We start from the raw sequence: 14,090 nt of genomic DNA, 5'->3' as shown, positions 1-14,090 counted from the left end.
TTTTCTGTCTTCAACATTAGCAGCTGCATGTGGCCCCTTGGCAGTGATGAAGGTTACTGATAGGCCCATGCAGGCTGAAGTGAGTAGGTATGCCATTTACACAGGCCTCCAGAATAGACAGGAGAGGGACAAAACCCTACCCACTGCTCTGTGGTCCTCTCGCTGATTTTCACAGGTAAAGAAAGAGGGGTGAGACACAAATTGATGGTTTTCAGGGATACAAAGGGATCAATGCTAATAAAAAGGGTAATATACTAATTAGACCAGGAGACCTTCCGGACAAAGCCATGGTGGCAGGGCCGAGGCAGAGGCGGTTAGGGGTGATCACGCCAGGAGGGGAGGGCAGTTGGGGGCGATCAGGCCGGCGGGGTGGGGGGACAGATGGGGGTGATCAGGTCGGCAAGGGGCAGTTGGGGGCGAGAAGACCAGCAGGGGGCTGTTGGGGGCAAGCAGGCCGGCAGGCAGAGTGGTTAGGGGCGATTAGGCAGGCAGGCAAGCAGGTGAGCAGTTAGGTGGTCCCGGATCGCGAGAGGGATGTCCGACTGCCGGTTTAGGCCCAATCCCACCGGTAGTCGGACATCCTCTGAGGGGTCCTAGATTGGAGAGGGTGCAGGCCAGGCTGAGGGACATCCCTGCCCCATGCATGAATTTTGTCCACCAGGCCACTAGTTATACTATAAGGATGCTACCTCAAGTTATTGATTAAAAAAGATCTCAACTCTTCCAGTTCTCACTTTGATTCTTTAACTACGACCTATAAAAAAACAAACAAAAAAACTATGATCTATGGAAGAAAAATGGACTTAAAGCAGGAGAGCATGCAGTACCCTACAATGAAGACCTTACCATAAAACACTGGCCATGGAGAGAGATGCTAAGTCTCCATAACAGATGTTCATTTAGAGCAGTGGTTCTCAATCTTGGCTGCACATTAGAATCACCTGGGAATCTTTTTAAAATCCTGATTTCTGGGCCTCATCCTCCGGAAATTCTGTTTCTTTGTTACTAATGTTGTGGCCCCACACCATAACAAAGAAACAGAATTTCCGGAGGATGAGGTCCAGAAATCAGGATTTTAAAAAGATTCCCAGGTGATTCTAATGTGCAGCCAAGATTGAGAACCACTGATTTAGAGGGACAGAACCTGCTGCTGGGAATTCAGTCTTTCATCTGACATGTTCCAATTAAGTATCTCTTGCCTTCAGCTTTGTGCTAAGTGCCAGATGGTAGAGCTACTGTGATGGTCTTTGCTTTCACAGAGCTTACAGGTGGATGAAGTAGATGTACAAAAACCAAACTGCAGTAGGTGCTGTGGAGATAAATACCACAAAGAAAACAGAGTGCTTAGACCAGGGGTGGGCAAACTGTTTGACTCGAGGGCCACAATGGGTTCTTAAACTGGACCGGAGGGCCGGAACAAAAGCATGGATGGAGTGTTTGTGTGAACTAATATAAATTCAAAGTAAACATCATTACATAAAAGGGTATGGTCTTTTTTTTTTTTTTTTAGTTTTATTCATTTCAAATGGGCCGGATCCGGCCCACAGGCCGTAGTTTGCCCACGGCTGGCTTAGACACGTAGTTAAATTCGGGTGGGCAGGGGAGGCTTTTCTGATCAGATGATAATCACCTACCTAAAAAATAATACTTATTATTTGCTGGACACTGACCATGTGTCAGATATTATTCTACTGGTGTTTATGTACACTATTTTTAAAGAAACTTCCTAGTTGAAGCACAACACACACATATACAGGAAAGTATGCATGGGGTACAGCTGGATAAGTTATCACACAAAGTGAAGAAACCCTTGGAACTACCATCCAGACCAAGAAACAGAACACAACACGTGGCAGCATCCCAGAAGCACCCGAGCCTTCTCCCAACCACAGCTCCTTCCTCATGCCCAGCGGTAACAACTATCTGACTTCTGACACAATGGGTGGGCTCTGCCAGGGTTTGACTTGGTTTAAACGCTCAACATTATGTTTGTGTGACGCAGCCATGTTGCTGCATGCCACAGTGGTTTTCACTATTGCTGAACAGTATTTCACTGTACGAATAGGCCACAATTTACCTATTTTTTTTGTTGATGGCCATTTAGGTTAGGTCGTTGTCAGTATTTGGCTATTGTGTGTGGTGTTCCTACAAACGTTCTCGCACGTGTCTTTGGCGCATTCACATTTCCGTTGGGAATATTCCTGGAAGTGGAACTGCTGGGTTACAGGGTATGTTCGGCTTTCGATGACACTGACATGTTGCTCTCCAAAGTGGTTTCACCAATTTACATTCCCACTGAATGTATGACAATCCCAATTGCTCCATGTCTTTGCCAGCACTTGGTATTTTCAGTGTTTTCCATTTCAGCCATTTTGATTGGTACGTAGTAGCATTTTATAGTTTTAATTTGACTTGCTATAATGACTAAGGAGCTTGACCAGTTTTTCAGGCATTTATTGGCCTTTTGGATGTCCTCTTTTGTGAGTGCCTGTTCACATCTGGCCACCTTTAAAAAAATTAACGAGTTCTATGTATATGTACTTTGGATACAATATACACAGATGTATGGTAGAGATATCTTATTGCCTTTTCAGTCTCTCCATGGTGTCTTCTAATGCACACAAATGACTACTTTTACTGCATGTTTTCCTTTGTGGTTAGTGTTTTTAATATCTTGTTTAAGAAATCTTTGCTCATCCCAAAATGCTGAAGATAACTCCTATGTTATCTTCCAGAAGCTTCAGTTTTACCTTTCACATTTAGAGTTTAAATCTCCTCTGGACTTGAAGTTTTGTGTGTGGTGTGAGGTAAGGGTCAGAGCCTCCCCCACAATCCCCTATGAGGCTAACTCACCCAGCAGCGCTTACTGAAGACTGTCCTTTCCTCACTGTTCTGTGGTGCTATGTTGTCATAAATCAGGTGTCCATATATGTGTGGGATGTTTAATTCTGTCCCACTTATCTATGTGCCTATCCTTGTGCCAATACTATACTGCCTTAATTACTGTAGCTTTATGATAAATCTGACTTCTAGTAGTATAATCCCTCTAGTTTCACTTTTCTTATTCAAAAATGCCTTAGCTATTTTTAATCCTTTGCTTTATTTAACTTAATCCTCACAAAAATCCTGTGAGGTGAAGTAGTTATTTTTATTTCCATTTCGCACTGGTAGACTCAGAGAAATTATGTACTTTAATTTGCCCAGAGTCATAGAACTATCAAGTTATATCTGGGATTAGATATAACTATCAAATTAAATCAGGGATTAGAACCCAGATTTGTTTGATTCTTACCCAAGCATTTAAAGCCCTTCATATACCACTTCTTTAAGCCTCAAGCCAGCTGACTCCTTCAGGGCATTTAATATGAATGCTTTGCAATTTTAAGAAATTCAATGTACTAAGCCACCCACATCCAGTTAAAAATCTTATTTGGCAGCGACAAAAGCCACTTTCCTGGTAAGACTCAGGAAAACAAAGCAGCAAGAGGTAAAAGCTTCTTGGATTTCTCCACAGCCCTCTGTCTCCAGAATAACAATCACACTCCTCACGTGGACTCATGCAGTCCCTCAGGCCTGGCTCCCCTCCACCTCTCCAGCCTGAACTACCCGAGCCCTCTGCCTCCGGACTCTTCAGCATGCTCACCACCCGCATTCTCATGGCTGTACCTCTGCCCACAGTGCCCCTGCCCACTTCCCTTGGGAGGCCTTCCCGAAGCTCATCTTGGTTGAACAATCCTCCTCTGTGTCCCCTATCCTAGCATGTCACACTGTCCTAAAGTTCGGCTGTCTGCTTCTCCAACTGGACTGCGAAGCACTTGAGGCTGGACTGGTGCTGCAGCTTGCATCCTGGCTAACAGAACAAGTGGTTGCTACAAAGTCCTGAGAGAGATCTGAGATTGACTGTTGTGCTAGGTGCTCTAATTAAATAATCGGCTCCAGGAGGAGGCCTGAAAGAAATGGTTTCTAAGACATCCAGGTAGTCCTCTTTGGTAGAAGTGGCAAACTAGAAGGTTTGGGGAACAGATGGAAATAGCTTCTGTGATGGACTTGGGCTGTAAGTGAGATAGAAATAGGACTGAGTGATAAAAGGGTGACTCATGAAGAGACTTCAGAAGTAAAATATTCCCATGAAGTATACTAACTAACGGCAAGGCAGGTTCTTCTAAGATGTACCTTTTCAATAACAGAGAGTCTGATTCTAAGGGCAGCTGTTTCTCTCCCTCACCAATTACTTTGTTTGTTAATCGTCCCCAAGGATTTTTTTCCATTAATTTTTGAGAGAGAGAGGAAGGAAGGGGGAGGAACAGAGAATTGAACCCTCGACCCTTTGGTCGACGCTCTATCCACTGAGCCAACCTGGCTAGGGCTCCCTCACCGATTTTGAAAGCGATGGTGTAAGAGTAGGCAGGGGCAGGGATGCTTTAGAAAAGAAGCCTTTCTCTCCAATGGGGGCATTTTCAAGAAAATGAGACATGACAGTCCCATTTGGAGGAGAGACCTCCGCTAGGCCCTTCCCAGCGGTTGCCCTCGGGCTGCTTGAATGCTGCCAGGCCTCAGTGCCAGCCTAGGCTGTGCAGCCCGGACTGTGGTCGGTGGGAACTTCCAAGCTAAGTAAAAGCTCACTGGCTTTTCTCATTAAGAATATAAGCTTTCTTTTCAAAACCAGCTTTCCCTGGGAGCACCAAGCTGATCCCTTTCACCACCAGCAAAATGGAGAAAAGGAAAAACTCTAAGGTATCCAACCCAGGTTCCTCCATATTTTTCCAGTTAATTCCCATTTTTAGAGAAGGGAGTGAAAGCCTCTGAGAGAAGGAAATGCTCTGGTCTCATATTCTTCCTGGTTTTCTCTATGGGCTTAGCTGTACTCAAAACAAGGGCTTACTTTGCCTTCTTTCAGAAATTCAGATTTAGGATGTCGAAGGGTTGTGGATGTTCTGGAGGGTAGATCATCTCCTGGCATGGGGAATACCCTTAATTGGCTATTTTATTCAAAATTTGGGGGTGGGGGGTGTTATTGACATCTGGGCAGCTTAGGCGAGTTAAGAAAATCTTCAAATAAGAAAAGCCAGTTTCCAACTTATGCCTTATGTTAGGAATAAGTTTCCAGAAAAGACATGTCAGAGCATAGGCACTCATGCTAAAAGCCAGAGCTTGTGAGCCAAACCCCCTCCTACCTTTCTTAGAAAGGACTGCCTACATGGGTTGTAAATATGAACAACTGGTTCATTTTCTGCCCAGATATGAACACCTACTCCCAACATTTCCTGTTTAGTGGGGGAAACAGCTCCCGGGAAGAACAAACAAAAAGCTGATGGAATCCATAAAGCTCCACTGGTCCATGATGGTTCCCCTACACTCCGCTACACGGGAGCTCCAAGGGTCATGACTGTATGGCGCACACCACGTCCGTGGCACACGACTGAGCTCAGTGTCATTTGATGGCTAGCAGACTATTGAAGATCCTCTTGGAGTTCAGCAGACCCTGTGTCAGATGCTGGCAGTTGGGATCAGACTCAAGTTAATGAAATGAACTCCATGGAGCTGAGACTATAGAGCCCAGCTGGGCTAGACATTTGCGAGAAGAGATCTGGGACCAGTTGACAGTGCCAATTGTAAACAGCCTCTTTTGGGCTGAACGATAACTTGCTATAGGGTGCCAGCAACATCCTCACCCTTTAGCAGGCCAAGGAGACAATGTGAGAAAACAAACCCTGATCCACGTCATCCTCTACTGCTTTTTTATTCTGAGGAAAAAAAATTGTTTGGTAACTCCAGCTGCCTGGACAGAAAGGACTTTCTGAGAAGCTAGAAGCCCTGACCGGAAAGGACTCGGTGGGGGGGGGATCATGGCAGGGAAGGAAAGTTGTCAGGGGTCGGCTTGGCTTGTGTGTGAAGGACCCAGGCCGAGCAGACCAGGAACTGCCTCAGTGGCGCCATAACTTGGAAAGCAAAAGAGTATGTTCCAAAGACAGGGTTACTGTTTAAGGACAAAGGGAGCTTTGTATACATTCTTAGTGAAAACCTCATTTTAAGGATTTATGGTTGCTAAAATCCCAGGTTTTTTTTCCATTTGTTCTCAAAGGAAGAGTGCCCTTCAATTATAGTACGTGAAAAATTACAATATCCCTGTTTTCAGGGATATACAGAGAATAATTTCAGATTTGCACCATATGGCACAGGAAGTGGAAAATGAGACTAGAGATATGGCTTTATTCGGTGATGGGACTCTTTTCTCTATGATTTAATGTATTTTCCAAGCATGAACCCATGGGCCAAGGATTCTCTGTTCTGCCTGAAGACCAATGGAAATGTGGGTGACCAATTACTCCTGAGTTTTCATCCCTGCTGTCACCTGACATCTTTCTAAAGTCAAGTGTGAGAAGCCTGCTCTGTTGAAGGAGAAAGTACGTAAAAAGAAAGATAATCGAGCAAGTCCTGTGCATACAAACTACAAAGTCATTTTTTTGCTTCCTAAGAGATTTACTCCATCTTCCTCTTTCTAGAGCTTTTCTAAGTTGTAAATGTGCAAATGTGAGATGGTGTTAGATCCAGGTCGGATGGGGGTTTTGTGAAACACTGAATGACACCAGAGGAAGGAAGAAGCAGCCCTGTTAAAAGCACATGCAGTAGGCCAGATCCTCCTATAAACAGCATGGATTACATTAACAGGCCTCCCCGGCTGAGTGGAATCTTATTCCCAATTCTCTTTGCCCACCTTGCGCTCACCCCATGGTTATATAACCTTTAGAATGGAATTTGGAAATTCCCTGTCCCTGCTCTGCTTGCTGCTAGAGCTGAGCCAGTGGCTGGCAAGGGCATAATCTAATAGGCAAAACTAGAAATACACAAATTCACAGTCCTCTTGTCTGGGTCCAGAGACTGTGCCGGCAAGGAAAGAAAGACTTGCCCTGTCTCCCTCCTCCCCTTCTCTGGCCTAAGTTTACGCTGACTTCACCCAACAGGCACCTGACCCTCCCAGATGAGCTGGGAGGGGCTAAAGCGCCATGCACACGGGGTGGAGGTGCAGGCAGCAAATGATATTTAAGATGCTGAGTTTGTGGAGCATTCGGCTTGGGGAGGAAAGCTATAGGATACCCCATTAAGCTGCACTTTCAGAAGCTCAAGCTTTGACAAAGGCTAAGAAAGAGCCAGGAAAGAGAAAACAGTGGTGAGCTCATCAAGAGTGCAAGTGTGAGGTTTTAATTGCTGCAGCTTTGCAAGCCTTGGCCGGGCAGATCCAGATTTCCCCACAGGAAGAGCCTTCCTCACCCAGACCCACGAAAGATGCTGAAGAAACCTCTCTCAGCTGTGACCTGGCTCTGCATATTCATCTTGGTCTCTGTCAGCCACCCAGTGTGGCCGCAGAAGCCCCCTAAGCGCAAGACACCTGGGCAGCTCAAAGTGGCCGCCTGCTGCGAGGAGGTGAAGGAGCTCAAGGCCCAAATTGCCAACCTGAGCAGCCTGCTGAGTGAACTGAGCAAGAAGCAGGAGAAGGACTGGGTCAGTGTGGTCATGCAGGTGATGGAACTGGAGAGCAACAGCAAGCGGATGGAGTCGCGGCTCACGGAGGCCGAGAGCAAGTACTCTGAAATGAACAACCAGATTGACATCATGCAGCTGCAGGCAGCGCAGACGGTCACGCAGACCTCGGCAGGTAAGGAGCATGTGTCCTCACGTTTCTCACCACCTTGCCCTCAAATAGCCCAGTGTCTCCTGTCTGTACATTGCTTCTAGATAACCTGGTCAGAACAATTGTGGGGGGTTCTTTGGAGATACACTTTCTCGGGTACGTGCTACCAGCTCTATTTTCTCTTTACTAAAGGCTTAGGAAGTATTTATTTTGATTTCTAATGTTCTGTAAATTTACCCAGTACCTTCACAGGTCTCTTTTATTAACACAATGTCCCAGCACACTGAAGGTATGAATTACCATCTTGGAGCACAGAATTACGTGGTTTGCCCAAAGTCACACAGCAAGTCTTAGAAAGAGGGCTCAAGTTTCCTCATTGGTCCCCTTTGTAATCCAGAGCCGACAGGCTGTACCCTCGGTTCCAAGGAAGCAGGAGCAAACACCAAAACCACAGCATCTGTTACTCTAGAAGTTCTCTCATGTCTCTAACATTATGGAATGGGCATAAATGGGATCTGGTATCATCTCTCTGCCAACTGTCTTCTCACTGGCTCAGAATGAAGTGTATGGCCATGACCCAAAGCCATTTGAAAAATTCCTGTCTTCAGGAACGGGCAGGGTCCTCAAGGTTCCTCAATTCTGATATTTCTAATTTTTCCCCATGATCTAAAATAAAATTCTGCCCAATAATATAGAAAATAAGAAAAGGTGATGTTGAAATTTGGATTTTTGGGAAGCCAAAAATAAGACACACTTAATGTTTTCTCCTGCAAAATAACTTTCAGCTTCTGATTAGCTTGGCTCAGACCGGTCAAGGTGAATTTATTAGAGAGAAATTTGGTTTTCCAAAATTATTAGTTAGCAGGAGCATATCCTATAGATAAGTCACTTCTTGCTGATATAAAAACTTTTTGGTCACACTACAAACTAAGTCAAGAACTAAGAATAGAGTAAGTCACTGGTTAGTCTCAGTTCAAATGAAATTAAGGTTAACAATTCTGTTATCGAAACCAATGTGTGTAAATCACTTTCTAAGCATGTACGTCCTGACCCCTCAGTTTGGGCCTAGAAAGCTATTCTGAGGCCATTTTCCAGATAAGTGAGTCCTGATTTGGTCCGTGAGATGAAATCGGACATGAAGAAGACGAGGGCGGACAGATGAATCTGCCTGCCACTCCCTGCTCCTCCAAATGGGGTTTCCTCACCTCCCAGCAGGGAGTTTCATGGAGTCAAACGCAGCTCCTCAAGTTCAGGAAAGGACAGGATCCTCAAGGCTCCCCTCCCCGATGTGCTCTGCCGTCTGTGTGCTCTTCTCGAAGGCCCAAGAGAAGCTCCAGGACACAGAGGGCAGAAGCTCTCTGGTCAGTGAGTTCCCACTCTCTGCCTCCTCTCAGGGAAGCTGAACCTTCCACAATGTCTTCAACATTTAGAATAAGGAGACAAATCTGGTATAAAGCAGGAGCCCCAGGGCAGCCTGGACACATTTAAATCAGCCCAGCATGAAAGCTGGCCTGTCCAATGCTCTCACTTCCTTGTTCTAATAACTGTTCAGGGGAGGCCTCTAAGGGTGCCTCAGAGTGCACTTCCACTGTCTAGCAGTGTGAGATTAAGGCAGGGGAAAGGTAAGATTATAAATCTGTCTCCCTTAATCAGGGCCCTAGTAGCCATTACCTCTGAAAAACAACGAAACCGACCAATCAACCAAACAAACCAAGAAACAACAAAACCCCATGATACTCGCGATGACCTGGAAATAGAGGCTGGCTGTGCCAGAAGTTGGATCTATGAGAGCATGTTATGTGGCCCTCACACACTGTAGTAATCCCAGAACTCATGGTCTAGACCAGTGGTCGGCAAACTGCAGCCCCTTGAGTGTGGCTCTTCCACAAAATACCACATGCGGGCGCGCACGTACAGTGAGACTGAAACTTCGTGGCCACACTCAAGGGGCCAAAGAGTCGCATGTGGCTCGCGAGCCGCAGTTTGCCGACCACTGGTCTAGACCTACCACAGGATCATTTATTTCATAGTAAACCTTAAACCACCTGTTTGATCGTCACACTGATGCCCTCCAGGGGATGCGCTTCCCCAGCCCTCAGTCCCAGCACCAAAGAAGCCAAAACACACCGGCTCTTGGTCTCTCCCATGCAGCTACTACCTAGTTCAGAACACTTATGCAAATTTTGTGGCAGAAATTAAGTCTGTGCTTAAACTTCCGATGTCCAAGCAGCAGGAAGGCCTGGCTGCCAGGGAGCCGGGGTGTGCGCGCTCACTGCTGTGGTCCGTCCCTTTTGCAGATGCCATCTATGACTGTTCGTCCCTCTACCAGAAGAACTACCGCATCTCTGGAGTGTATAAGCTTCCTCCCGATGACTTCCTGGGCAGCCCTGAGTTGGAGGTGAGGCCATCACCACCCATGCTCTACCCCTGTTCTCCTTGCCCTCAAAGGGACAGCAGGGCTAGACAGAGTCTAGCCAAAGGGAAACTCAAAACAGAACAAACACCCCAGGGAACTATCCAAACACTCAAATTATGGGGGAGGGGGAATCCAGCCATCTGTTTGGCCCTTTCAAACCATTATCAACCAAACACCAGGTTAAATAATTCTAGAACCACCACCTAACTCGTTAAAATATCTTGTCATGTCCTAGAGCAGCTACTCTTTGGGGGAAGAGAAAAGAGAGACCATGGAGGGAGCCTATCAGAAGTACCTGGAGTTTTCCCTTCGAACTCCATGTGCACTGACCTGCCCCCATCCTAAATTTCCATAAGTCTTCCTCAGCAAACCACCCTGCCCCAGCTCGCCCACACTGGGCAGAGTTGTGTTTTAGTGCACCTGGGGGACCATGGAAATGCACACATCCCTTGGCTCTGCAGGGATGGGAAAAGGGAGGTGAAGTCCACCCCATGCTCCTGCTCCTGCTCCTGCCTCTGCGGGCCCCTGACCAGAGCATTCTCTCTGCTCCAGGTGTTCTGTGACATGGAGATGGCAGGTGGTGGCTGGACCATCATTCAGAGACGAAAGAGTGGCCTCGTCTCCTTCTACCGGGACTGGAAGCAGTACAAGCAGGGCTTTGGCAGCATCCGTGGGGACTTCTGGCTGGGGAATGAACACATCCACCGGCTCTCCAGACGGCCAACCCGGCTACGTGTGGAGATGGAGGTGAGCAATGACTGTACAATTCTGGGGAGGACATTCCTATTCTTACTCACTTTAGGCTTGTATGTTTATTCTGACGGTTTTCCTTCAGGTTGCAGTACAGTTGAGAAAGAATAGGTTCATTCCTATTTTTCAGAAAAGTGAGGCTGCAGGTACAACAGGAAGAAGCCAGGCTCAGGCCAGAGCAGAGTCATCCGACAGTCAGTGACCTGGACACAAGGTCCTCTGTGTGCAAACCTTACTGACCCCGAATATAGCCTCACTATCTTCTCAAATTACTCTTATGACATCTTTAAGTGGGGAGACTGTAAAAACACACATCTACCCCTTACAAACAAGGAAGTGAGGGGATAGAGGAAGGGAGACTAACCAAGGCGTATGGTGACTCAGGAGAGCAGTTTGGTCTGGGACCCTTGTTTTCTGATTCCTAGCAGTAGAGATGTGTGGCTGCGGCTGGAGAGAGGAGTGCAGGGTGGGATGAAATGTTACCTGCCGCAGTTTTTCTCAGGCTCTGCCTCCTCTGACAGGACTGGGAAGGCAATGTGCGCTACGCCGAGTACAGCCACTTTGTTTTGGGCAATGAACTGAACAGTTATCGCCTCTTTCTGGGGAACTACAGTGGTAACGTGGGGAATGACGCCCTCATCTATCATAACAATACAGCCTTCAGCACCAAGGACAAGGACAATGACAACTGCTTAGACAAGTGCGCACAGCTCCGCAAAGGTGAGATTTGGGGGTGGTGGGGAGAGTTCGGGTATCAGCCCAGAGTCCCACTTAAAGAGAAAGTGTGAACTATAACTGCATGGCTGATATCCTGGCTTCGGTATTTCCTTTTTATATTGGCCCCAATTGCTTAACTACTAGTCAAAAAACAACTAAACAAACCCTGCAGCCTAATCTATCAGCCATTTCCAAGGGAAGGATACACCCAGCCCACTAGCGCTGATCTGTCTCTTGTGCCAGGTGGATACTGGTACAACTGCTGCACAGATTCCAACCTCAACGGAGTCTTCTACCGCCTCGGGGAGCACAACAAGCACCTGGACGGCATCACCTGGTACGGCTGGCACGGCTCTACCTACTCCCTCAAACGGGTGGAGATGAAGATCCGCCCAGAAGACTTCCAGCCCTAAAGGAGGCCTGCTGTGGAGCAGGGCTGGAGAAATGGGAGACCAATGGAGGCTGGGCAGGGCGGAGGAGGACCGGAAGAGAGGACAGACAGGGTGTGAATGGCAAATGGCTTATGAGAAAAGTCTCCAATGAGAGAGTAAGTCTTTGAGGAACACAATACAATGATATGACCCAGGATGTTACAGTAACAGGAGGAAGCACTGGGACACAATGAAGGGGTCCTGACACAGACTTCTCGGGGGGCTTGCCTGAGTGGGCTCTTGTGGCCGTGATCCCTGACACAGCAGCAGCTTCTTTTTTCCACATGATTTTTCTAAGAAAAAAAAAGTTGTCAGATGACTTTATCCATTTCTAAGGTGAAGTGAGGGCAGAAAACAAGTCCCTTTGCTAAAGAGAATCATATATATTGGTTCACCAAGGAGAAGACCTGGGTGTTAAAGAAAGGAATGAAAGGGGGTAATGGGAGAGGAGTTTCTATTTTTAAATCCAAGAAATTACCTTCCGTCTACACTTAAAAAAAAAAAAAAAAAAAAAGACAGTAATTGTCCTGCTGGAGGTGAGCTGACCCAGGTTGGACTTGATTGGAGGAAACTCCAGGCAATGGGCCTTGCAGCTGGCCTCTGAGAGCCTCCTCTGCTCGGCCTCCATCAAGGCACAGCAGTGAAGGCAGGAAGTGGGTCTGGTGGTGGCCGGGGAGCTCAGCGGGCGGTGGTGATAAGTTCCCTCATGGATGCTTGCACGACACTGCTGGAAATGATTCAGTCTGGACACTGCCTGAAATGATTCAGTCTAGACACTGCCTGGAATGATTCAGTCTACAGATATATCTGTTTTTATTTACTCTTTAAGAAAAGAGCTTGAAGAGCTTCCTTTTTTATCTTGTCTATAAAATTGGCTGAAAAATGAAAGTAGATGGCACTATAGTTAATAACTCATGCTGTTTATAAGCATTTTGCTTTGTAAAAATATAATATAGATTGTTTTAAATGTTCAAAGTTTCTTTTTTCTTCTACAATAAACTTTTAACACTTGTTCATTTTTAAATGATCACCATTACCACTCAGAGCATGATAAAAAGTTTAAGTGAAAACTCAGAAAACAATGAGAAAGAGACTCCAAGTTTGTTACAGACTTCAGGAAACCATGGGAGCAGCAGGAGGCCAAAAATCAAAAGGCGAGGCTGGCCAGTGTGGCTCAGTGGTTGAGCACTGATTCATGAACCAAGAGGTTGCTGGTTCGATTCCCAGTTGGGGGCACATGCCTGGGGTTTCAGTCTCGATCCCCAGTAGGGGGCATGCAGGAGGCAGCCAATCGATGATGTTTCTCTCTCATCGATATTTCTATCTTTCTATCCCTCTCCCATCCTCTCTCTCTAAAATCAATAAAAACATATTAAAAGAAAAGACGAGGGACTTTTAAAAAGGCAACAGTCACTAGAAGAGGTCAGATCTGGCCTACCCACCTACCTAACTCCCATGGAGGCCAATGTCATCACCTGGCTTCAAAACATTTTGCAAACTACTTTCTACTTGAAGAAACTAACACATTGAGAGAGGGAAAATATCTTTAGCCACAAGAGATGACAGTCTTGACCTTTAGGAAGTCATTTTTTCTTGCCGAAAAGAACCATTTATGGGAAGCCATGATTCCTACTCAGTATTTTTAAATATTATCAATGGTCCTTGATTGTTGAGAACCTACTTAACCTCAAAAACAAGAACCTTGGTAATTTTCAAAGAAATAAACCGAATAGAAAAGCACACTGGGGTAAGGCTTCCTATGGGACAGGTACTCAAACAGAAACTTCCTAAGGCAGGCAGTGGAATCTGAGATGCTTTGCAGCCAGCATAATACTTCTAGAAAAGACAGGATAAAAAGATCAGGGGGTTAGAAGGAGATGAGAGAAGGAAGAGCCTAGGATGCCTATGGCAGAAGTACATGAGTTTCTCTCACTTCCCAATATCCCACAACTAAAACAAAACTGAGGTTCTTTGCAACAAAATCTAAAATGAACACGTGTGACTCCTCAAACTAAAAAGCTTCTGCACAGCAAAGAAAACAGTTAATAAACTGAATAGGCAACCTACAGAATGGGAGAAATTATTTGCAACCTTAATCCCTAATAAGAGGTTAATAACTAAAATATAAAGAACTCATACAACTCAA

General features: G+C 46.0%; 2 protein-coding genes across 2 annotated transcripts in view; one reads left to right on the top strand and one right to left on the bottom strand.

Moving 5' to 3' along the window:
* Positions 1-14,090, bottom strand: part of MTOR (mechanistic target of rapamycin kinase) — a 115,885-nt gene that overhangs the window by 55,985 nt on the left and 45,810 nt on the right. The gene's annotated exons all lie outside the window — the stretch shown is intronic.
* ANGPTL7 (angiopoietin like 7) lies at positions 7,009-12,964 on the top strand. Its single transcript, XM_081086497.1, has 5 exons — positions 7,009-7,654; positions 9,928-10,028; positions 10,599-10,793; positions 11,318-11,516; positions 11,757-12,964. Exons 1-5 carry the CDS (start codon positions 7,285-7,287, stop codon positions 11,924-11,926), a joined length of 1,035 nt encoding a protein of 344 aa, XP_080942623.1. The 5' UTR covers positions 7,009-7,284; the 3' UTR covers positions 11,927-12,964.

The sequence above is a fragment of the Myotis nattereri genome (assembly GCF_964212035.1).
Source record: "Myotis nattereri genome assembly, chromosome: 3".
Taxonomy (NCBI): Eukaryota; Metazoa; Chordata; class Mammalia; order Chiroptera; family Vespertilionidae; genus Myotis; species Myotis nattereri.
The sequence above is the reverse complement of the archived record's forward strand: the minus strand, read 5'-3'. Positions and strand labels throughout refer to the sequence as shown.